Below are 21,345 nucleotides of genomic sequence, written 5' to 3'. Positions count from 1 at the left end.
CATTATTTTTTTTCACGATTCAACAACACAATCATTACTTTTTCTCAATTATTTATTTTTTCTCGTAATTCAACAACACAATCATTATAATCCCAAATAAATATAATTATTTATAGTTGAAATGGAGTGAAGTGGAGTAGGGTTAAAAAAATTTAGGCATTTGCTAAACAACGCCTAAATTTTTTATACTCAATATTATACATTTTGGAGATAGTTAATTGATCCCTTATTTGGATATGTTACCACAAATTGAATTGTTATTATCACAAAATTATCAATTTACAATTAATTTCCGCAGATTTTCTGATAATTCCACATATGGATATGAGTTATCAGTTTCTTTTATCAAAAGATACTAATTTTTTTTAAAAAAACTTTTATGCATTGGTAATAAGTTCCTCTACTTTCATGAGTCTCGACACATTGAACTTCCTCTATTCATTTTCCTATTACAATGCATTATAACAAATTAAACTAGAAATTCACACTACAACAAGGGACTTTTGGCGACCTTTTTACTGACCCATCAAAATGAGTCGCTAAAAGTCTTATGGAATGGGTTTGGGACGACCCAAAAAATTGGGTTGCCCAAGATAGGGCTTTCGTCGACCTTCTCTGATGGGTCGAAAAACAATTGTCATCGTAGGCTAGGCTATGCCGACCCACAAAAAAGGGTCGTTCTAGGTTTAATTTTTCGCAACCCAATAATTAAGGTTGGCATAAGTTAGTCGCCGTTCGTGTGGTCTATTCTGACCCAAGAAAATGGTCACCTCAGGCAAGGATTTATCCAACCCAAAATTTTAGGTCGGTCTAGACATCTCAAGGCCGACCCATCTTTTTGGGTTGCCTTAAATTGGACTTTAGGCGCCAAAATGTAAATTTCAAAATTTAGAATTTGAGAATTTTAATTTGAAAGTAATATGGTGCGATGCTCTCTATGCCTTTCTCCCTTTGAAATCCCACTTCACTTTCTTCTCACTTCACCTCAAATTTCTCTATCATTCTTTCTTTCAACTTTGAAATCCTCTCCCTCATGTAGTAGTGCAGCAAGAAGCAGTAGGTCGCAGCAAACCATCAAGCACGTGATTGAGGATGATTGCACGGACAGAGAGAGAGAGAGGGCACAAGGAAAAGGGAGAGAGAGACCCAAGAGAAAATAAAATAGAAGAGAGAGAATTTTTTATTTTTTATTTTTATTTTTAATACGAATTTGTGGAATGAGAAAATGGGACTTTCGTGGAAGAACCCCTCCCCTTCTAAAAGAATAGGTTTTCAAATATGGAATTCTAATAAATACGACCTTGCCCCACCATCCAAACAAAGTTATCATGCGCTGGCCCAACTGGGACACTCGGTTTGTTTGGTTTCACAAACAAATTTTAATTTTAATTTTAACTATATTCTATTTAACTCCACTTATCTTCAATTCGACAATACAATCATTACTTTCTCTCAACTATTCATTACTTTTCCATACGGTTTCTCATAATTTAATAACACAATCATTACAACCCAATTAAAATCAAAACTCAACTCAACTCAACTCTAAAACTAAACACATCAATCATCGGGCTAATCCCATCTGGGCCTCTTTTTCTTTCCTTTATGCTACCTCTGATGCTCCGATGGGCCTCCAAAAGCCATTGGGCCTTTAATGGAGCTGGGCCCCTCAAAAGTCACGGCTCATACCCGAAAATCAATGGGTCGATTCTCTTTCAAGGGCAACCATGTACTTTCAGCCCGTAAACTACGAAGTGCGGAAAATGAGTATAAACAAAAGTAATAGGCGGGTTAGCAAGAGAAGGAAGTGGCAATGATCGCGACAAAAACTCTGTAGTACTAAGGAAATCTCAAGGAGGAACTTTTCCCAATGACTAGAGCCTGATTGCGAATGTTCCCAATTTAAAAGAGAACTTCACCTTTACTACATTGCCGTATTTGCCATATTTCAGCTGGGCCAGGCTGAATATTTGGGCCTCAAAATATTCCACCTGGCCCAATACCACCCCATTTTATCAGACCAAAGTTGACGCGAGAGCGAGAGTCATTATCTTCGTTCGTATATGCACAAAAGAGTCACCCTCAGAACAGAACCGAGAACCGAGGGAGGGAGGGAGGGAGGAAGGAATAAAGGGAAGGGGAAGGGATGACGGTGAAATTGGTGGATGCGACGGTGTCGAGCTTCGACGCAGCATTCGACAAGTTCAGATCGGAAGCCCCCAAGCACAGAGCCAACCTCATCCTCTTCTTGGCCGATAAGGACCCTTCCACCTCTCTCAGCTGGTGTCCTGGTTCGTTAAATTTCCTTGGCCCTTTTACTTTATTAAGCTGCTTTCTCCTCTTTGAATTCAGCATCTGCTTCATAAAGCTACAGTGTCAATTTCAATCGTAACGTGATTGCCATGAGCTAGGGATGATAGGATAGGATAGGATATGATGGGATAGCAATCCTCTCCTCTGTAACTTTACATGACAGTTGGTAGTTTTAAGGCCATGGATTCCCGTCTGCTGGTATTTTTAGTTGAAGTCAGATATCTTTTTTCTTTTTTTTGATGAATAAAAGTAGGTTGAAGTCCGATATCGGAGTCTAGCGGTAGGCGTTTTGGTTGGCTGTGGGGGTGTAGAAAGTTTAGGAGGAATAAGCTTCCCATGTGATTCTTCTATTATTTTTCTGATGAACAGGTGACACTCTATTAGAATCATCGAATACAGGTACAATAACAGTTGCCGGCCTATTACGATGGGCAACCAGGAAGTAAAGGAGCGTGTAAGGTGTATTGGAATGAAACGAAACCAACTTATACTAATCCACTTATTTGCTACTCGTTCTGATGCTTTGCCAAGCAGTTATAGTTATAGTGAAGCAAAATTGAGAAAGATAGACAACAGTGCCTCTCCGAATAGGATTCATGACGGCCAATCTACTAGGCTTCTACTTCCAACTCGTACCATCAACCACTTTGGCAACTCCAGCTTGTAGAGCAAGTCCAGTGCCAGCAATGGTCCTCCTTTTTAGTCTGTCGAGAAGAGGACTACTAAGTGGATGACCGGGTGATCTTGCCATCACCAACCCCCACGAGTTTAGAAGCTGAGATGTGTAAGTGCGAAAGCAAGTGGGTGTATTAAGGGACCACAACTTTCGCCTTTGAGAATATATCAATTCCCCCAAGTTCTATGTGAAATTTCACAGTGTGAGGTGATTATTTAAGAAGTAGCTTAGTGGCCTGATTTCGATTCTTGAAGTCTGTCATCTTTATTTCCTCTTTCGTGTTCTTTCATATCGCAGAGTTTGATGTTGGTCTTTACACCTTCATACTGCTCAGAGCGATGCGGATGGGCTGGGGAAGGGAATCTCAATGTTTACTTCCATGTGTTACGCCTCTCCATACATGCCATTTAAACTCAAGCTGGGTGGTCCGACGCTAATTCTCACAGTTTGCCTGTATTGCTTTTTTCTTTTTGTTCAGACTGCGTGAGAGCTGAACCTGTGATCTACAAGAAGCTTGAAGTCTCTTCTGATGATGTCGTGCTTCTGCGAGCTTACGTTGGAGACAGGCCTACGTGGAGAAATCCTCAGCACCCTTGGAGGACTGACCCAAGGTTCAAGCTCGTTGGAGTCCCCACATTGATCCGTTGGGAGAATGATGCCATCAAAGGCCGACTCGAGGACAATGAAGCCCACCTTGAGCACAAAATCAGTGCTCTCATTTCCGGGGAGTGAGAGAGATAACCACCTGTATTTATGTTGGGAGTCGCTCAACAGACATCATGAATAATATGCGATAGAGCTGCTCTTTGATCGGTGGGCTTTAGTTTGAGGCTCAAGAGCTAGAGCCTTATCAAACACAGACAGAGCTTTTGATTCGTGAATAAAAAGTCTGTATCCTCTCCTTATTACTAGTTACTAGTTCATATTCATTCATAATCATCATTGTCATATGATCATGTCATATCACCGCTGTCGTCGTCCTCATATCATCATCACTGCACAATAATTATAACTGGTCCATATCATTATGGTGTTGACGCATGGATTTGTCTATTAATCGGAAAAGTGATTGAAGGTTGGCCTAAGGAGAAAGTGATTAAAGGAATTCTCAAGGATTAGCCCAGGTGGTGCATCAGTAGAAATTAGAATGTCAAATTCTCAATTCTAGCTTTCAATTTCAAATAAAAATCCATTAATTGATTTGGAATTTCTCCTATAATGTGTGCACTTCATCAACATTCCATAATTTACCTAATTTTTAAAAAAAGTTATATTCAAAATCTTCAAATTACTCCTATGTGTTGTTCAATACACTCAGCCATCTCTCCAATGACACTCACTTATGAAAAAAAAAAATCAATTTTCGGAAATCTTGCAGAGGCAGTTCAAGAGAAATTGTGATCTAAGGCAGAATTTTAAATAAGACCTTTCATTTATTCAATAAGATTAACAAAAAAATTTTATGTAAATTCTATTTTTCTAACTTTTTGACCTACAAATTTACTAATTATATCTTTATAATTAATTTTGTCTAATATTTCTCTTTTAATTGATAATAAAGCTAATCCGTTTAATCTTTCTTGAGGCAGAGAAAGATACTCGATTTATCATCATTGAGTCTAATTAATTGTAACAGCCCCTTGAACTAACTGGCGTTGATATAAAGTTCTATGAGTCTTTCTATGTTCGGGGAGGAAAGACAATCTCCAAAGATTCAAGCTTGGTTTTCAAAATTTTTGGAGGCTCTATTTCCTCCCGTACGATGTTGAGGCAAATTCTTGGATCTAGTGGTTGAAGCTGCCCGTACAAAATGTTTACGTACTGGGAGAATAGTATTTCGTACTTGTAGGAAATAAGAGCGCCGAGATAGTCGGCCGCATGAAACAATATAGTTGACTATATTGCACGTCCAAGACTTTTTTTTCGGTACAAACAAGAAACTGTGTTCTTCGAGTACATGCAGTTGACTAAAATGTACACGCAGTCGGCTTTCTCCTCGCCTTTAGTTCGTACAAGTGTGAAACATTGTTCTCCAAGTACGAAAACATTTTATACGTATGCGTGTGACTAAATATTAGTAGTTGTACTCAAAAATTATATAATGGTTTAAAAAAAAACAAAGAACTGACCACACCCTGCCCTAACTTGACTGTCAATAATACTTGAGAAATTTTTCATTAAAATAAGATAACGGATCCAAAATAAATATTACCTTATCTGACGGAAAAAGTAAATAAGACTAAATTGGAAAACATATGTAACATTGAGGATAAGTTTCAGAAACATTAGTAGGACGAAAGTGAAAAAATAATTATAACTTGAGGACCAAAAGTGACTTTTTAAAACCTTTTTATTTTATTTTTCTTTTTAGTGTATATTCAAATATTCGAAAGTTCAATGAGTCCCGACTAATCCGGTAGAGCCGGATTGACCCATAAAGGGGATAAAACTCTCTTAATATAAATTTTATCTTAGAACTTTTATTAATAAAAAATAGTCACATGAAAAATCATATAGATAGTAAGAGTTAGGAATTATATCTTTTTCTACCCAAAAAAGAATCTATACCCTTTTGACAGCAAGTATTTGAAAATTTGGTTACATCTGAAGGAAGGTCTGGACCATGTGAATTCTTTTCATGTAATTAATGCGTTTTGTTTTTATCAGTGATCTAGATTATCACTGCTGATGTCTATTTTGTCAATATTATAGATATTGTGAGCCTGACTTTGCATATATACACGGGATCTTCAAGGCCAAACTGAGCTTCATTCATGAGCAGTCTCTTCAATGATGTCTCCTTCACCGGACATGGTCACGCTCAAGACCTCCGACGATGAGATTTTTGAGGTGGAAGTGTCGATAGCGATGGAATGGAAAGTTGTCAAGCATATGATCGAGGATGATTGTGTCAACAATGTTATTCCTCTTAAGAATGTGTCTAGTAAGGTCCTCAGGAGGGTGATCGAGTATTGCCAAAAGCATGTCGAGTCCGGTGCAGCCGCTACCTCTTCCAATCCAATCACCAACCCACTCTTAGGAAGTGGGACTCCGAGTTCATCAATGTCGACCTGCCGAACCTCATTGAAATCCTTCAGGCGGCAAACTATTTGGACATCAAGGATCTGCTGAGTTTGGCAGGCCAGGCTGTGGCAAATATGATCAAAGGGAGGTCTGTCGAAGATATCCGCCGGATATTTAACATCAAAAATGACTTCTCTCCAGACGAAGAGACTGAGGTTAAAAGGCAGAACCAGTGGGCATTCGAGGAAGCTGATAATTGCCTTCCTTAATTGAACACGGACAGGATTAAAGGCACCATTTATTTGGTGTTCCTCCCATTTATGTTCTAGTTATTACTGGGTTAATGAAAAAACTTAGTTCCTAAAGATTATTCTTGCGGAGGCCTTCATGGGATTAATTTTATTAACTTATTTCACGCATATCAAACATCAAAAATTATTTTAAACTTACAGAAATAAAAATTAAGGGGAAAAAAAGGTATTAGTAGGGCCAAACCCGCTGGCCACGTTCCCCTAAGTGAGGTTGGGAAGGGCATCGAAGCCTTCTCCATTTTGGAAAGAAACAAAATTTTCCGTCCTTATTTTGATCTAATTAGAAATGACGGATTTTGATGCAAAAATTTCCGTCTATTTATTTAGAAACAGAAATTTTCATCTTTGTTTTGAAATTTTCTTCTTAAAATTGAGACAGATCAGTTCCATCTCAAATTTTCGTCTCTATAAAACAAATTTGTTGGAGTGGAGGAGCCCTCACCACTGGATCCGCGCGTTCCCCGCAGCTAATATAATGATTTTTTTCAACACACTCACGGTTGGATCAATTTGGAGACACAGAAAAAAGAAAAATAAATAAGGGTGGAAAATAAAAAGTAAGAGTTGGATAAAAGTAAGAAGTTACATGAGAGGTGAGAGAGAGGGAAGAATTATCCTTTAAATTCTTTCTTTTTTTTAAAAAAATTGTATAATATATTATATTGAAATTAAAAATGAGGGGTACTTACATAATTGAGTTTTAGCAGAAAAATACATTTTGGTTAGGAAAGTGTGTGCGCCATATCACTTTAGTTAGTCATGATATTCCAAATGGGTTAACTTTTGGCCATTTGAGGTAAAGCAAAATTGACTTGGATGAGAAAAGATGATTGACGATATGGTCTCGACAATTTTTGAAGATAGTTGTCAATGGGGGAGCAGGCTGAAGTCGTAAGAGCCAGGGGAACGAAACCTTAGAACTTAATTGACGGAAAGATCAAGTGCGAGATGGCAAAAGCCAATAAGAGGTCATGAGTTGATTCACAATATGATTCTCCGTGGTTACTTTCCGGTGGTTGCTTGAGCTGCAAGAAATCTAATTTCCCTAACGGAGTTATTCAGCTCTTTATGATGCTGGTCCATCAACCTCCCATCCACATCACAAGAAGAGACCCGATCATTATAAAAGGAAATTATCCAGGATAACTTTATCATTTTTTTTTTTTTTTGCAGAACATGTGATATTTACATTCGAGATACCTTTGAGAAACTACCAGTGTCCTCAACGTATGATCAGTAAGAGAAAGGTTTCAGGAACTAAATTGCGAGTCTTAGTCAATAACAGCAAGCATTAAGATTCCCATCTGATTTATGTTTTTATCTTTTCAGGTCTGTATTTGAGTGCAAGAAATAATATAGCCACAAAAGATTTCACGAAAGAGTTTTCAGTGCGAGAAAACACAGCAAGATACAGAAAACAACTGAGGCTTAGTATCTAACAAGAAAGCATAACACGTAACAGAGAAAAAGTTGAGAAAGGCCGGACCCGAATCAGGGTCTTTTGATAAATATACAAGTTAATGTTATTCATGATGTCGATGATGGAAGTAGAAGAAGTTGATTCTCGCAGAAAGCAGTACTCTCAATCGATGAATTATCTCTACTTTCGCGATCACTAAAGCTTAATAGTAAATGATCTAGGGGGCAGTTGAAACCATTCAATTATTTCAGCTTCTTACTGAAGAGCGGTAGCTGGAGGAGCTGAATCCGGGGAATGGAAGCTGCTTCTTCCCTCTCTTTCTTCGTGTTGTAGCCCCAGTCACCTGCTTAAATCACTCAAATTCAGTCACTAGAATAGCAAAAGCAGCGTCATAAAACCAGAAAATGTTAGATATGGGATGTGAGACAGTAGAAGATTGCCTAGGTATAGATTCCACCCATCTAACTCCGGATCTTTGATCACGTTCTTCAGCGTTGCAAGTCGATCTTCCACGAAGCTAGCAAACAAATGAAAAGCTCAATAAGTTCCATTTCTAGAACTGTTAATAAAGCAGTTGGAAGTTCAAAGATGGAGCAAAACATCTTTTCAGTATTGCTAGATGACTAATATCTAACAATAACTTTCCAGGCTTTCAAAGTTGTCAATGGAGGAAATTGTCAAGTTTAAGCTTCAAAGCGGGACTGATAACTTACTGTAACCGCAGTCCCTGGTGTTCCGGTTTCTTTTGAAGCTGCTTCAGCACTTCAACTTTGGGGCTGCAGAATAACAGAATTTAAAAACGGGGTGATTCGTGATGCCACGTCTCATAAATTGTCAAACATTTTGGTGTTAATCAAAACTTCTACTGACCCTGTACCAAGCCCAAAGATTCTTTCAGGGGGTATTGTAACTCCTGCAAGCTCCCGGAGCAATGCATCAGCAAATCGACTCTGTAATTCACGGAGATGGAGCGGTCAGAAACCGAAAAGCAATCTTTGAAGAAAGAGACTTCACGATTTTCCTAATATGGGAAACATGAGAGAAGCGTTCCTCATATTCAACTTTGAAATATCTCAGTGACCTCAAAGAAGGTACCTGCTTTGTGGTGACTATATAGAGCTTTGAGCTGGCAAATTGCAGAGCATCAGGAATTCCCGGATAAAATCTGTTAAAAACCATATCGTTATAAATTCTATGGATAGGTAGACGGCTTTTGATCAACTGTGACTAAAACGAAAAGAAGGAAAATTGGAGAGAGAGAGAGAGAGAGAAATAGGGGTTTTCCCTTTCCAGCATTTACAAAATGATACAAAGAGCAATGGAACCAGCATGGGGCTGCAGTCTGCAGAGGGTCATCATCACAACGTAACTTCCTAAAAGCTTTCGGTCAAATGTCTAAGTAAATGTGGGTCATATTTTGGAATTTATCATATTATAAATTTTCACTCTCTTCCACTCCCCCCCCCCCACCACCAAAAAAAAAAAAAATCCATATTTCCTTTCTTAATGTGTCTCCGGCTAATTTGCTATCTTAGATCAATCCCTGGATACCGGGAAGAAAGTCAGCACACGATTCAGGGAAGTGCCACCTCTAGACTGTGTGTCATATCATGTGCTTATAACAAGGCCTTTCCTTCCTTTTCAAAGAAAGCACGCTCTTTGGACTTCGATCATGCAAGTGAATAGTGATACAACTTTTAATGAACAGAAAACATTTTCATATAAGAAATTATGGAGAGGGGACTCTTATTCAACTATAAGTACCTATTTGCACCTATCCAAGTGGCCAGGTCCTTCTCGATCCAGTCATCTCTGACCTTTCCAAAAAGGTCGATGAGAGCTTCCCTGTTCTCGCCCCACTCTTCCAAAATAACAGGTTTTATCTTGACCCAATTCTCCAATATCCCATCCACTGTGAGTCCTTCTGCAACCTTGTCCATCAGAACAGGTTTCATCAGGTACCAATAGTCTCTTGGTAAGCACAAACCAAAAAAAGCATAGCACATCGTGACCTCGAACTTACCTGTGGTTTACCTACGATACAAAGTGAACAGAGTGAATATACTGACCGATGACTTTCTGATTGAAGGTATTCTCATCTCCAGCAGCAACCTCACGAGTAACAGGTTTTCATACCCAGTTTCCACCACTGGTCGAACCTGCCACAATCAGGAATATCAGAATATTGTTCCATGCTAAAGTCTTCGAATGGAGGGCAGATGATCATTAGGCAGATATGGACACACATTGCTCTCTTAGAACATTTTTTTATGCAGACTGGCTCATCACAGTCGAGTTTCTTCGCCTCAATCATAATGGTGAAACGACCGTATCAGGAAAACACTAGCTATTTCTCGAGACGAGTTGTTTTTTAATGCATAAACATTGTTGGTGTGGCCTCTTAACAATCCCGCAATGAATCTCGGAATTATACTTTGCACGGATTCAGTCTCCGCATGTTTATGACAGTCCAGTACGACATTATAGTCAGCATACATAGAAGTAAGAACTGCGAGCTCCGCTCAAAGGGATTCACAACAACTAAGGGTAAGATTTTTCATGTTATTTTCTTTTGCTTTGGGGATAATGTCCCGTGCCGAGACCATACAGTAGGGGCTCCAAGGAGTCATCACTGAGCAGACCAAACCGGGAACCGACAAGCGAACCGAAGATTACACAAATGCAGGGGAAGCAAATCAAGATTCTACAGTTCTTGATTACGCTCGAATTAATCAAAGCCATCGACATATATCGATAGCAGCAACCCGAAAGAATCAAAATTCAGTAGGAGTGTGAGCGAGAAGGGAGAGATGGGGGGGATAGTACAGTACAGTGTACATCTGTTGGACGACCCAGTCCTCTGTTGCGGAGTCGACGACGCCATCGAATAAGCTGGGCCATCTGACCTTGGCCGCCTGCCCCGACAATTACGGTAAGAAGTTGACGGAAATTGTCGAGGGTGAGCATCGCAATAACAAAGCAGATAGAAATTCTGAGGAGTGAGGAGGACCTTGACGGCGGAGAGGGAGCTCTCGCCGCAGCTGTCGCAGAGGACGCCGTCGAAGTCCAAGGCGTAGAGATCCCCCATTCTACTTCCCTTCCCTTACCTTCCGTTCCGTTCCCTTGGATCGATCGATCTTCGTCGAGATGAGAGGAGACTGGTATGTCTTTCCCATACGTTACCCGCCACCCAACCTTGACCTGACCACTGCTGTAGTCTCTTCCCCCCATTGGTCCACGTGTCTCTCCGGCATTTTCCTACATTTTGTTTCGAACATAAAAGGGAAAAAGAAAAAAGAGGAAAATGATTTGACCAAAATGCAAGAAATATGAACGAGAATCTATTTATACGTAGGCATGTAATGTTGTTTGAGGTTCAACGTAGACAAAAAAAAAATAAAAATTCAGGAACAAATAAGATAAGTCTCGGATAGCATTAATCACACCGTCAAAACTAGTTGCATATTTTTTTTTGGGTACAAACAAATTTCACGTCAACCGTATATGCACAACATAAATTTCGAAAATATAAGCACGTGTCAAATTTAGTGAAGATATTTATTTAATTATATACAATTAAAGAAATACAAAAACTAATGAAAAAGTCCATAATTGATAAAATCAAGATATCAAATCTTATCTCAAAGCAAACAAAAATAAATAAATAAATAAATAAATCCTGCCACTTCGTTTTTTCAAAATGAAAGTGTGTATCTTCAACAGTGAACTTTTAGATATTTCTTGTTAGCCCATTATATATGGATTTTGGCATGTAATTTACTTTGGTTTTCTCTTTCATCCAAAAAAAAAAAAAACTTTGATTTTCTCAAACAAAGGGCATTTGGACTACGAGTGAAACACTTTCAGACTCCAACTAGCATTGGGCCCGTGCATGCAAGTGTTACCATCTATAAATATTACATTTACGGTACTTCCATATTTGTATGTTAGTATATTAATTTAGATTACATTGTCTGATACAATTAATTTTGTAAAATTTAATATTAAAAGCTTACTTCTAAGAAATGCAGATGGTCATTAAATTGCATTAGTTGATAATAAAAGTTGAGTGTGAGAGACAATCCGTTGTTTCAATATATTAGCAAAACATTACGATATACTAACAATAACGAAAGTAATGATAAAAATATAAAATCAAAAGTAAAAAAAATAAAAAAATCCTCTCAAAATCGGAAAACCTTCTTGAGCCAAACAATGTTAGTTCTTTATTTTTTATATTTTTATTCATGAACAATTGAATAAAATATATAATATACCAGGTTTAATTACTAAATATAAAACAAAAGCAAAACAGTTTATACAGAACTATTTTTCAATTCACAAATGGATTATTTTAATTATCACCCACTTCAATAACATAAATTTAAATCAGTACGTACGATGCGTAGATTTGAGAATATAAATTCAAAGAAAAAAGAATGAAAAAAATTAAAACCATCTCTGGCTCATTCTCATGAATGGACGCACGCTCCTAAAGCCAACCATGGGCAACAATGTACTCCCTGATTTGTTAGAACAAATCCTGTGCGGAGTATTGGTGATATCTATGGAGGACAAATCTTCATCGAGCCCTCACATCTGTGACGACTTATGAGCAAAATAGCTTAATCGGTGTGTGCCTTCTCCCACCCACTGACCGAGAAATCGAAGACGGTGGCAGAAGCGTTGAGGACAGCACCCCAAAATATCGGTGGCAACTTTAAATTTTGTCTATGTTTTCCGAAGTAAACCAAAGAACAATGATGCTACGGTCCATCCAAAATGCCGGAATTACACTGCCCAAAACACCGACACTAGACAGCCAAGCACACTGATGACTAGCTTTGAATTAGCCTGCCATAGTCTCCAGTTCGGACAAGCAGGAACACCAAACAACAGACACGCAGTCGCAGTCGAGTTGTTGATAAAACAGAAATTCAAGGATTGCCGGACTTGGATACCACAGACAAGACTCGCACCAACAACTTGTCACAGTCCTTCCAGAGCAAAAATACCAGGCTTGCTTGTTCACTTCCATTGCCCACAACCAGATATAGAAATCGACTTTGATCGCCAAAGTCCCAAAGAAATAATCTTTATTCGTTACTACCACATGCATGCGCTAAACAATCACAATAATATCACGTCTGCTGTCCTCTCTCAACGAAAACGACATCAGAAGGCCCTCCAACGCCTTGCGTCATTCTTTCTTTTCAATGTTTTTCACCCACTTCATGAATTGAATAAATTTTACCCAATGCTTTTTTAGAAATTTTTTTACTGCTTTTACCCTCTTAAATTGCCAGAAACCTCATTCTGCTTAATAATTAATTCAACCATACAGGGAGACAATAAAATGAATGAAGCACAGCAAATCTATTAGCGCAAGTATAAGCAAAAAGATGAGACACGGCAATATAGATAAGAATCACATGTTCTCAAATCTTCACAAGAAAATCAAATCTCTAGCCGCAACTACATAAAATGCTCTAGGAATGAGTGAACTAAGACCAGGTCCAGTGCAAAGCAAAATAACCTTTCTTTTTTGTTCTTTAAAACTGTAGGTCGAAGATATGTTAAAAGCAAAAAAAATAAGCAATTGGAGGATAAATCACCAGTTGCCAAATCCTCTACTACTGCTTGAATGCCATAAGCAAAAATTTGGCAGGTCACCTTGATCACGTCACCTAGAGTTTTATGCTCTCTACAAATCTACATGGGATGCCTCCTCCTGCGACCGAATCGAACATGCCAGTCAGGCAGCGAAATAAAAAACTCTGAACATAGTCAAAACAACAGTGTGTGTGAGCAAGATGACAGCAGGTTAGACATTAGATAATCACACATGAAACAGATGGGAAGAATAATGCTGCAGGTGTTTTCGTATGATTAATTAAGAAATCTAAAAGGGACCAATGGTACTAGGGGTCTCATATACCAAATGCATGAAGTGGACCTAGCCTGAACATCTCTAGAATTTCTCGTTAATTTTACTGATGAAAAATGTACAAGAAACTAGTAGAGGCACTAACCAAGTTAAGTATTATACATTCTTATTTCTCACTGAAACTCTTTTTCTTCACCGATATCCCTTTTCTTTGAAGGAGAGCTCACTTCCAGCTGTCGGTCTAATAGATATCTAGTGTCCAACTGCAAACCAGTGTCCAACTTAGGCATGCTACAATTTCTATATACTGTCTATAGCCATGCTACAATTTCTGAATACATTCCTTTTGGATAGTAGCATAAAATCCCTTTTCAATTTCATCTTTTGATTTTAAATTCAAGCAACAATTGCTCAATTGAACAGTTTCTCTCCCAAGCTAGTCATACTTTTCAATATCATCTTAGGATATTGTTTTATTACGTGACCCAATACCATCTAACTTTCATGCATTTTTAAGAACAATGATGCACATGAAAGCTTTCATCTAAGATGAAATGAGAAAATACAGGGTTAGAGCTAGAGGTTAGAAGCACAAAGATATATCTTTTTACTTTCTATTCATCCCTTTATTTTGGGCTAAGCATAATGAAACAATATAGGAAAAAAAGAGTAAGATGACATCAATTTTCTGGCTATGACTTACAGCCACTACAGTGATGACACTACGCAAACAAGTACCTCTTGGGTCGGGTCCTGTCTTCTTCATAGTCCATCACTCCACCAGGTTCAGAGTAGATCTCCTCATGCCCTCTGAAGTCGTCGGCCTGCTTACAGGTTGCAACTTCTGCCACAACGTAAGTAAGCTACATCGACCAATATATCCCATAATACCCCAAAAGTTATTAGAACATTAGCTATGCAAGAACTCTTGCAAAGGCTCCCCGTGATCAAAGGAAAACATCTTCTCTCCAGTCTTCAACCATATATTTACTGACGGAGTTTACTACCAGCATATTTTTAGCGTATCATAGAATTAGATGCATGCAGACCACCACAGGCTAGATTTTTACCCTATATGTTTGATAACATCCTGCCATATGCAAGAAAATTGAATTCATGCCATTAACTTCTTGAAAAACAAATAAAAGAAACACCTCTTATGACTGTCATTAAATCATGGGAAACAAGATACGAATTTACAAGCATGAGAGCTTCCAATATAAATGTCTAAATTGGGCAGCATGTTTTCAACAATTGCTGTGAACAAGTTGGTGTAAATTGTAAAGTCATTAATCCAGGTGATAAAAAGAATAAAATCTGAAAGATCTGCTTAATAAGTAAAACTGAAGCGGACGTAGTGGATTCGGCTGACCTTGAGGGAAAGTGACTTTTTTACTTCTTCAATTCGATCTTCAACATCCTTCCGATGTTTCTTGTCTGACTCACTCATGCCATCAGCCCATTTAATCTTCTCTTGAATAGAGAGAAGCATGTTGTCAGATGTAGACAGCCTACGTAACACATTACAACCAGGATTACACAGATAGTTAAGTTTTATGGCCTTCAAAATCTTCATATTCCATAACTCAAGCTTTAAACACCAAATAACAAGTCCAAAACAAAAAATTCTAGAACTAGAAATTATAAAAGATATGCCACTGGTAAGTGTACATGGACTGAAGTCTGGGGTTCCATAGTTGCCACATTACATATTGAGGATTTAGAATCGCAGAACGTGAATCAAAGATTCAAATTCTCTCCTTAAAGAGTCTGAAGATAAATGAATGCTACACATGCAACGGCACTTATAGGACAGGAGATTAACGATATCATGAATTTCTTAGAGAAAGAAGGCAGCTGAGCTCTATGCCTTTCAACAGTTAGAAGAAGCAATTGTTTGGTTAATCTACTTGTATATACTAAAGAACCAGAATATGTTCCAGCTTAATTACCAGTCAGATAGAGTTTGTATCATATTCCCCAGTTGTCCAGGTCTTAGATCTCGCCCAGCAGCAAATTGGACCTGCAGTTTTCGACCAAAATAAAAGAAAGTACTCTTACAACAATGCTTAAGGCATATGGAAACTGAACCAGGAAAAGTATAAGTTAAATTAACATCAAATTAAGATGAGGATTCTCGAACCTCAAAGCATCTCTGCAATTGATCTAGCTTTCCCCTGACAATTCCCTGTCGAAAATAAAGGACACCTATGACAACATTTATAAGGCATGATGCTCTAAACAGCTTAGAACTAAGATATATAATTATTATCACAAAAGGCACTCACCTTATCGCAGAAAAAGGGCAAACATATAGTAATTTAAGAAAATATCAATTTTAAATCTCAGAATGGTTTCAAAGATCATATAGAATATTGAGTTTGTTAAAATTGTCAATTCACCCAAAAAAGAAAAGGATAACAAGAGCCTAATTCATCGGGCGCAAGAAGTGCCACATCAGCATTAAAGATGGTTGAACAAGTGTAAATGGCAGACTGTAACAAGAGAGCATACCGCATACATGCATTCATTGATGAGGAAATCTTCAAGTTCTCGTACATTTGTGACATCCAACTCCTGCATTAGTTGACTGTAAGGTAGCACCTGCACGCAGACATTAATTTGAATTACAGCTTAGTCACTATGTTTGGTTTTCATTAAGCAGGGGAAAAAAAGGGGAGGGGATGGGAGGAAAGGGAAGGGGAGGAAATTGGATGGAAACAATTTCCATTGTTTTGATAGAAAACAACAATACAGGGAAAGGAAAGAGAATGAAAAATCATTTTAGTAATTGACTATTCTGCCATTTGCATTATGGATTAAATAACTTTGCTTTATGAGGGTAAGTTAATCTTTTTAGATTCTTGATATATTAATGGAACATTTTCCCATCAAATCTTCCCAATTTAGGGGAATTAAAAATTCAAGAAGACAAGGGAAAATAAAGGATTTTGTTTCCCTTCATTTCAGGGAAAAGAAAGGATTTTGCTTCCCTTCATTTCTCTCCCCCTTCTTAAAATTAACCAATCCAATCAAGGGAAAAGGGACCCCTCCCCTCTCCTTCCCTCCCTTTCCCTTCCTTTTTTGCAAACCATACATCAAAAGAAAATGCAACACGGGAACCGGGACAATACACACCTATTTGGCAGCCAACTTAGCCAATAGATGGCAAGCTAGCCAGAAAATAATAAGTTATTTACACTTTGCAGAAACTTAAATGCCTTTAGAATAATAAAGCATAGTGCTTTGATTTATATGATTCAGCTAGACATGAAGAATATAGGCCAAGGGGGGAGTAAAACCTCACAGAAGCAGTTTATCAGATATTGTATTATAATTACTTCTAAATTTACATGACAAGTAACATATTACTAGATGTAACTCATATTTTATGGGGAAGGAACACAGCTTAACAGACATTGTATCATAATTACTTCTAAATCTACATGACAAGCAACATACCAAATCAAAGAACCTGCATGATCCAATGTAAGAGTAGCATGTTGCTACGTAGGAAATATCAACCACAAGAATTTAAAGCATTAATTAATTAACTGAAATGTAAGCCGACCTTATCTGTCTCAGCCTGAGTAAGCACAGTAAGTTGCTTGAGCTTGAGAACTTGATCAGCTGACAATTGTGGTAGACGATCAGCATTACCTGATAATGAAAACAGCTCAATTAACCAAGCTGGCCAACAGCATCACCATCACAGTAATGCAAATTGCAATTAGGTGAAACATCTTATGTAATGTTATCAAATATCATATGATACCAGGTGATTATAAGAGTGCATAATATCCAAAAAGGGAAAAAAAGAAAAAGGGCAGTTGTTCTAGTTAAGAATATAGGTGCATCCGTCCAGGGCTACAAACTTTTTAGACTTATAAATGTGTGAGCAATTCCTAATGGCACTGCCTATATAAGATTTCATATTTAGAACTCCAGGAATTTCGCATCTAAGATATGAATATATCTGTCTACAGAAAAATACAAAGGCATGCGAGCAATTACACACTTTCAGCTTTACGTGCCAAAGGCAAGGTATATGAGGCTATGAGTAAGACTATGCAGACTCTAACAGTAAAAAATTAGGTAAGGGACGAAAGGAAGCTGCCAAATGGAAATTGTATCCTCCTTATATTATAAGTATTCAACATGATCCATTTCCACATACATTCTCATTTTCACAAGCAGCTTCCGGATCAACATTGAAGACAAAGACTGAGTTCGTGAAGACTGGAATTTCAGTTGGTGGTTTAAACTAATTCAAATGTAGAAGATGCACAAACACAATTCACTAGAATTTTAAACTTGTTGAGAGCGGAACAGAACTAAGTGTCACGAATGAAGTTGTTTAAGCAATAATGAAAACTAGGATAATAGGACATAGTTCTAGAGCTTCCATCCATTACCCCTAACGAATTCTATTAAGTTACCCACTCAATCTCTACATAATGAAAAATAGCAACAGCTTTAAAGAAAAGTGATAAGAATCCAAATCAGCATAGAAACTTCGAATTAAATTAACGTAGAACTTCTCAAGTTATTTTTGGAACTACAAGCACCAAGAACAATCACATGCAGTAAAATAATATCATAATCTAAATTTAGTGCATAGTAAAACATATACATGCTAATCGGTGAGCAATTCAGCGCGTGAATCTTCTATGGTCAACCAACAAAGTAAAACCAGCATCCGAAGGACAACTGAAACATATATAATACATTGAAAAGCTTACTCTTGTAGTCACTCCAAGTGCCATGGGCAAACAAACGGAGCAGGCCAACGTAGACAGAATTTTCAGTTCCTTCAAGCTGCAAAGTTTCCCTAGTCAATATAGTAGGTATCCATGCAAATTCTACACCATATTGTAAAATCATGAGGCAGTCCTCAAGGTATTAATGCAACATTATACATTAGACACAATTCCACACTAATATGAATGAAAGACTGCCAATAAATCTACCAGGTGAGTTCAAAAAGGTTCGCAGTTAACCAATTTGAGAGACCAAGCAATACAGGAAAACATGCAGGGTGAAATATTTTAGACCCTCTAAATTTATCAAAGCGACAGGAAAACAAATTGAACGTTGGAAGCCACACAACAGACAGCAGATTACAACTCTTGGCAAGCAGAATCAGAGGACACTTGAACTGCAACCATGGAAAAAGGTGATTTATGTATCCCAGTGTTTTCAACGAACTGAGAAACAATATGCGCACCATACTATAGAGCACTCCTCATAGCTGACGGTAGATGAATTCTTACTTAGCTTTAAAATTTATCAAGGACATCAAGAACATTTTACTGGTAGGAAAAGCTCGAGCTAGAATGAACCCTTTGCAGAACTTGCACCCATCACTAAGACAAAAGATACAGACTACTAGATTTTAATTGCGGGCGATTTTGCAAATCCCAACCTGCTCTTGTATAGTTAAACGTAAATGAGGGCAGGCAACCTCAAGCATATAAAGGACATTGTCAACAACAGCAAGATGATCCCTTCTTTATGAGGGACAACGACTCAGTTCATTATATACCAAATTCTTCGGGACAGAGAAGCATGCCCTTGCAGAGTTGTCACGTTAGCCTCGAGCTAAGTAAGAGCGTGTCTAGTTATTATACAACTAATCAACTCAAACAAGCCACTGACAGAATGTCAATACCTAGATAGCGCATTACATGACATGAAGGCAAATAGAAGTTCTGATAAGATTTTCAGTCGGTTTAAGCTCACCAATCCCTAGAAACCACTTTCAGCTCACCAAACAGAGGAACGATCGGGAATCGACAACATCATCCGCCAAGAACAAAGACAAAAGCAGCAGCAAGCATGGAAGCAGACGAGCAACAGAGAGGGGAGAGAAAGGCATAGCATGAACCTCTAGAACGTTAGGGACGGAGAGAATCTCGGAGAATGCGAAGAGGGAGGGGTTCGAAGTGGCCTCGACTATGAGGGGGACGAGGGCGGGGCCCTTGAGCACCGACGCTTGCTTGACAAAGTGATCGATCACCTCCGCCTGCTTCTGCTCAATGTCCATCTCTCCTCTTCCAACCCCAATTCTACAGTTCCTTTGTGAAAGCAAAGCTGTTTAGGTTATGGCAGAAGGAAGGGGCTCACAGGACAGTAGAGAGAGAGAGAGAGGAGAGGAGAGAGAAAGAGATAGAGAGAGAGAGAGTGTTAGCTGAAGAGGCCGAGAGGACACCTCTCCAGTGACGAGAGGAGAGAGCTTCTGCGCCCCTTCCTTTTCCCTTCTCTGCGGGGGAACTGGGAGGTGCCATTCGGGCCGACCCGGATTCGAAACTTTCACGGGCCGAATTACCATTTGGACCCAGCCCAGCCCAAAACTTAGAATATTTGGTACGACGGATGGTGCGATCCCATTTCTAACGTGACGATATTTATACAAAAAAAGATCATTAGGGTACCAGCGTGAGTTATTGAGAGTGGTTCGTGCTTATTTTTCTTAAATAAAGTTTCGAATACGAGTCGGAATGCCCGGTTGGAAATTAGGATCTTTTATTCTTCCATTAATTTAAAATTATTAAACGAATAAAATGTTTATAGAAAGTAAAAAGTTACCGGAGGAAAAAGAGAGAGAGAGAGAGAGAAGAAGAAGAAGAAAGTTTGAGGTACCCGAGTGAGATTGCCCCGTCCAATCGATTGACGGGGTTGCAACGCCGTCCAATGGTTGTGTCCTCCAAGTACAATCTGTCATGTGTCATATCTTTATTTCTAAATTATAAATAAATTATGAAAGGGAAAAGAATAGAGGTGGTGGAATTGTTGGACACTGGCATTGGATGGTGTTGCTGCCACCAACCCAATGGCTGGGGCACGGCTTCGATTTTCATGTCTCTTCCTTTGATTCTCAAGGTTAATTTTTTTTTTAATTAATAAAAGAGATCTAAAAACAATTCGTCCTATTTCTCAATAAAATAGTGGCACATGTCGTAGATTAACGGAAAAATTAATGACGTTAGTTTTTGGCTTGATTTGAGCAAATTTCAAATTTCAAAATTCATACTTTATTTTACAAAACCTTTTAAATTTGACTAGGAACAAATCTCTAGGCAAAGTCGTGCTTTTTTTTTTCCCCCAAAATTGCCTTAAATTTAAATAAGTCAAGTAATGATTAATAGCCATTGATGAGCTGCAAGCATTAATGTATTCCTAGAATCAACATTAATTAAGCACTAGCATAATACAATTTGGCTACCATTATAGCAATCCCCGTTCCAAATCTAACAAATATATTACTAGCCGTGTATCATACGGTTTCGATCTTATCGAGTTTCATAATTTTAAAAACTGCAATTGCCATTTTAGTCCAATGACCCGTTGCCGTTACCGTTGTAATCAATCCAAGTAAGGAGGAGGCCGAGGCTGTCAAAATTCTATACATGGCAGGTGACTTCAACATGCCACTGTAGGAGCTGCGAAAGTCATAGTTGATTATCTTCATCATCATCCTGTATATACAGTCACGAGCTCCCTCTCTTCGACATCATCAAACAAGTGCATGTCTCTAGCCATCAGAGAGAGCATATTGTCATCGCAAGCCCTTTGTCATATAATCTCTTCGATCAGCTCCCACCATCCTTTTCGATTGATCAAGGTAAAGGTTACTATTTTCTCTTACTCCAATGCACATGTTATGATCTATGTGCCTCGATTTTCCACGTGATATTATGTCCACGGAAAGTTC

At 38.3% G+C, this 21,345-nt stretch overlaps 3 protein-coding genes and 1 pseudogene across 16 annotated transcripts; 2 read left to right on the top strand and 2 right to left on the bottom strand.

Moving 5' to 3' along the window:
• The first annotated feature begins 2,049 nt into the window (after positions 1-2,049).
• LOC116206020 (thioredoxin-like protein Clot) lies at positions 2,050-3,900 on the top strand. Of its 2 annotated transcripts, XM_031538741.1 has the most exons (3): positions 2,068-2,291; positions 3,287-3,370; positions 3,468-3,900. In XM_031538741.1, exons 1-3 carry the CDS (start codon positions 2,147-2,149, stop codon positions 3,719-3,721), a joined length of 483 nt encoding a protein of 160 aa, XP_031394601.1. In that variant the 5' UTR covers positions 2,068-2,146; the 3' UTR covers positions 3,722-3,900. The 2 variants fall into 2 exon arrangements, with proteins under 2 accessions (XP_031394602.1, XP_031394601.1); XM_031538742.1 differs by lacking the exon at positions 3,287-3,370 and having other exon boundaries at positions 2,050-2,291.
• A 1,826-nt stretch (positions 3,901-5,726) lies between these two features.
• On the top strand, positions 5,727-6,387 carry LOC116205528 (annotated as a pseudogene).
• A 1,346-nt stretch (positions 6,388-7,733) lies between these two features.
• LOC116204475 lies at positions 7,734-10,924 on the bottom strand. Its single transcript, XM_031536581.1, has 9 exons — positions 10,755-10,924; positions 10,576-10,659; positions 9,814-9,903; positions 9,509-9,675; positions 8,840-8,909; positions 8,615-8,694; positions 8,458-8,520; positions 8,185-8,261; positions 7,734-8,087 (listed from the first exon to the last, which is right to left on the bottom strand). The coding sequence occupies exons 1-9, from the start codon at positions 10,830-10,832 to the stop codon at positions 7,987-7,989; spliced, it is 810 nt and encodes a 269-aa protein (XP_031392441.1). The 5' UTR covers positions 10,833-10,924; the 3' UTR covers positions 7,734-7,986.
• Positions 10,925-13,101: 2,177 nt separating this feature from the next.
• LOC116204474 (COP9 signalosome complex subunit 7) lies at positions 13,102-19,869 on the bottom strand. Of its 13 annotated transcripts, none has more exons than XR_004156347.1 (9): positions 19,519-19,868; positions 18,374-18,449; positions 17,203-17,291; positions 16,146-16,235; positions 15,775-15,819; positions 15,584-15,654; positions 15,004-15,142; positions 14,335-14,475; positions 13,102-13,475 (listed from the first exon to the last, which is right to left on the bottom strand). XR_004156347.1 is itself a non-coding variant. In XM_031536571.1 (9 exons), the coding sequence occupies exons 1-8, from the start codon at positions 19,675-19,677 to the stop codon at positions 14,354-14,356; spliced, it is 810 nt and encodes a 269-aa protein (XP_031392431.1). In that variant the 5' UTR covers positions 19,678-19,869; the 3' UTR covers positions 13,102-13,475; positions 14,335-14,353. The 13 variants fall into 13 exon arrangements, 12 of the variants coding, with proteins under 12 accessions (XP_031392431.1, XP_031392428.1, XP_031392438.1 ...); XM_031536571.1 differs by having other exon boundaries at positions 14,335-14,494; positions 19,519-19,869; XM_031536568.1 differs by having other exon boundaries at positions 13,102-13,521; positions 14,370-14,494; positions 19,519-19,869.
• Between the last annotated feature and the right edge of the window lie 1,476 nt (positions 19,870-21,345).

This window comes from Punica granatum, chromosome 4 (genome assembly GCF_007655135.1).
Source record: "Punica granatum isolate Tunisia-2019 chromosome 4, ASM765513v2, whole genome shotgun sequence".
In the NCBI taxonomy this organism is placed as follows: Eukaryota; Viridiplantae; Streptophyta; class Magnoliopsida; order Myrtales; family Lythraceae; genus Punica; species Punica granatum.
Note: the sequence above shows the minus strand (reverse complement) of the source record. Positions and strands in the feature narration are given on the sequence as shown.

Excerpts from the sequence above, each read along its gene's own strand:
- LOC116206020 (XM_031538741.1), top strand. The coding sequence starts at position 2,147 with ATGACGGTGAAATTGGTGGATGCGACGGTGTCGAGCTTCGACGCAGCA. Across the intron at positions 2,292-3,286 it reads CTCTCTCAGCTGGTGTCCTG|AGTTTGATGTTGGTCTTTAC; the intron begins GTTCGTTAAATT and ends TTCATATCGCAG. Across the intron at positions 3,371-3,467 it reads ATCTCAATGTTTACTTCCAT|ACTGCGTGAGAGCTGAACCT; the intron begins GTGTTACGCCTC and ends CTTTTTGTTCAG.
- LOC116204475 (XM_031536581.1), bottom strand. The coding sequence starts at position 10,832 with ATGGGGGATCTCTACGCCTTGGACTTCGACGGCGTCCTCTGCGACAGC. Across the intron at positions 8,695-8,839 it reads ATATAGTCACCACAAAGCAG|AGTCGATTTGCTGATGCATT; the intron begins GTACCTTCTTTG and ends CGTGAATTACAG. Across the intron at positions 8,088-8,184 it reads TGGGTGGAATCTATACCTAG|GTGACTGGGGCTACAACACG; the intron begins GCAATCTTCTAC and ends TGATTTAAGCAG.
- LOC116204474 (XM_031536568.1), bottom strand. The coding sequence starts at position 19,677 with ATGGACATTGAGCAGAAGCAGGCGGAGGTGATCGATCACTTTGTCAAG. Across the intron at positions 15,820-16,145 it reads TCAATGAATGCATGTATGCG|GGAATTGTCAGGGGAAAGCT; the intron begins GTATGCTCTCTT and ends TATTTTCGACAG. Across the intron at positions 15,143-15,583 it reads ATACAAACTCTATCTGACTG|GCTGTCTACATCTGACAACA; the intron begins GTAATTAAGCTG and ends TGTGTTACGTAG.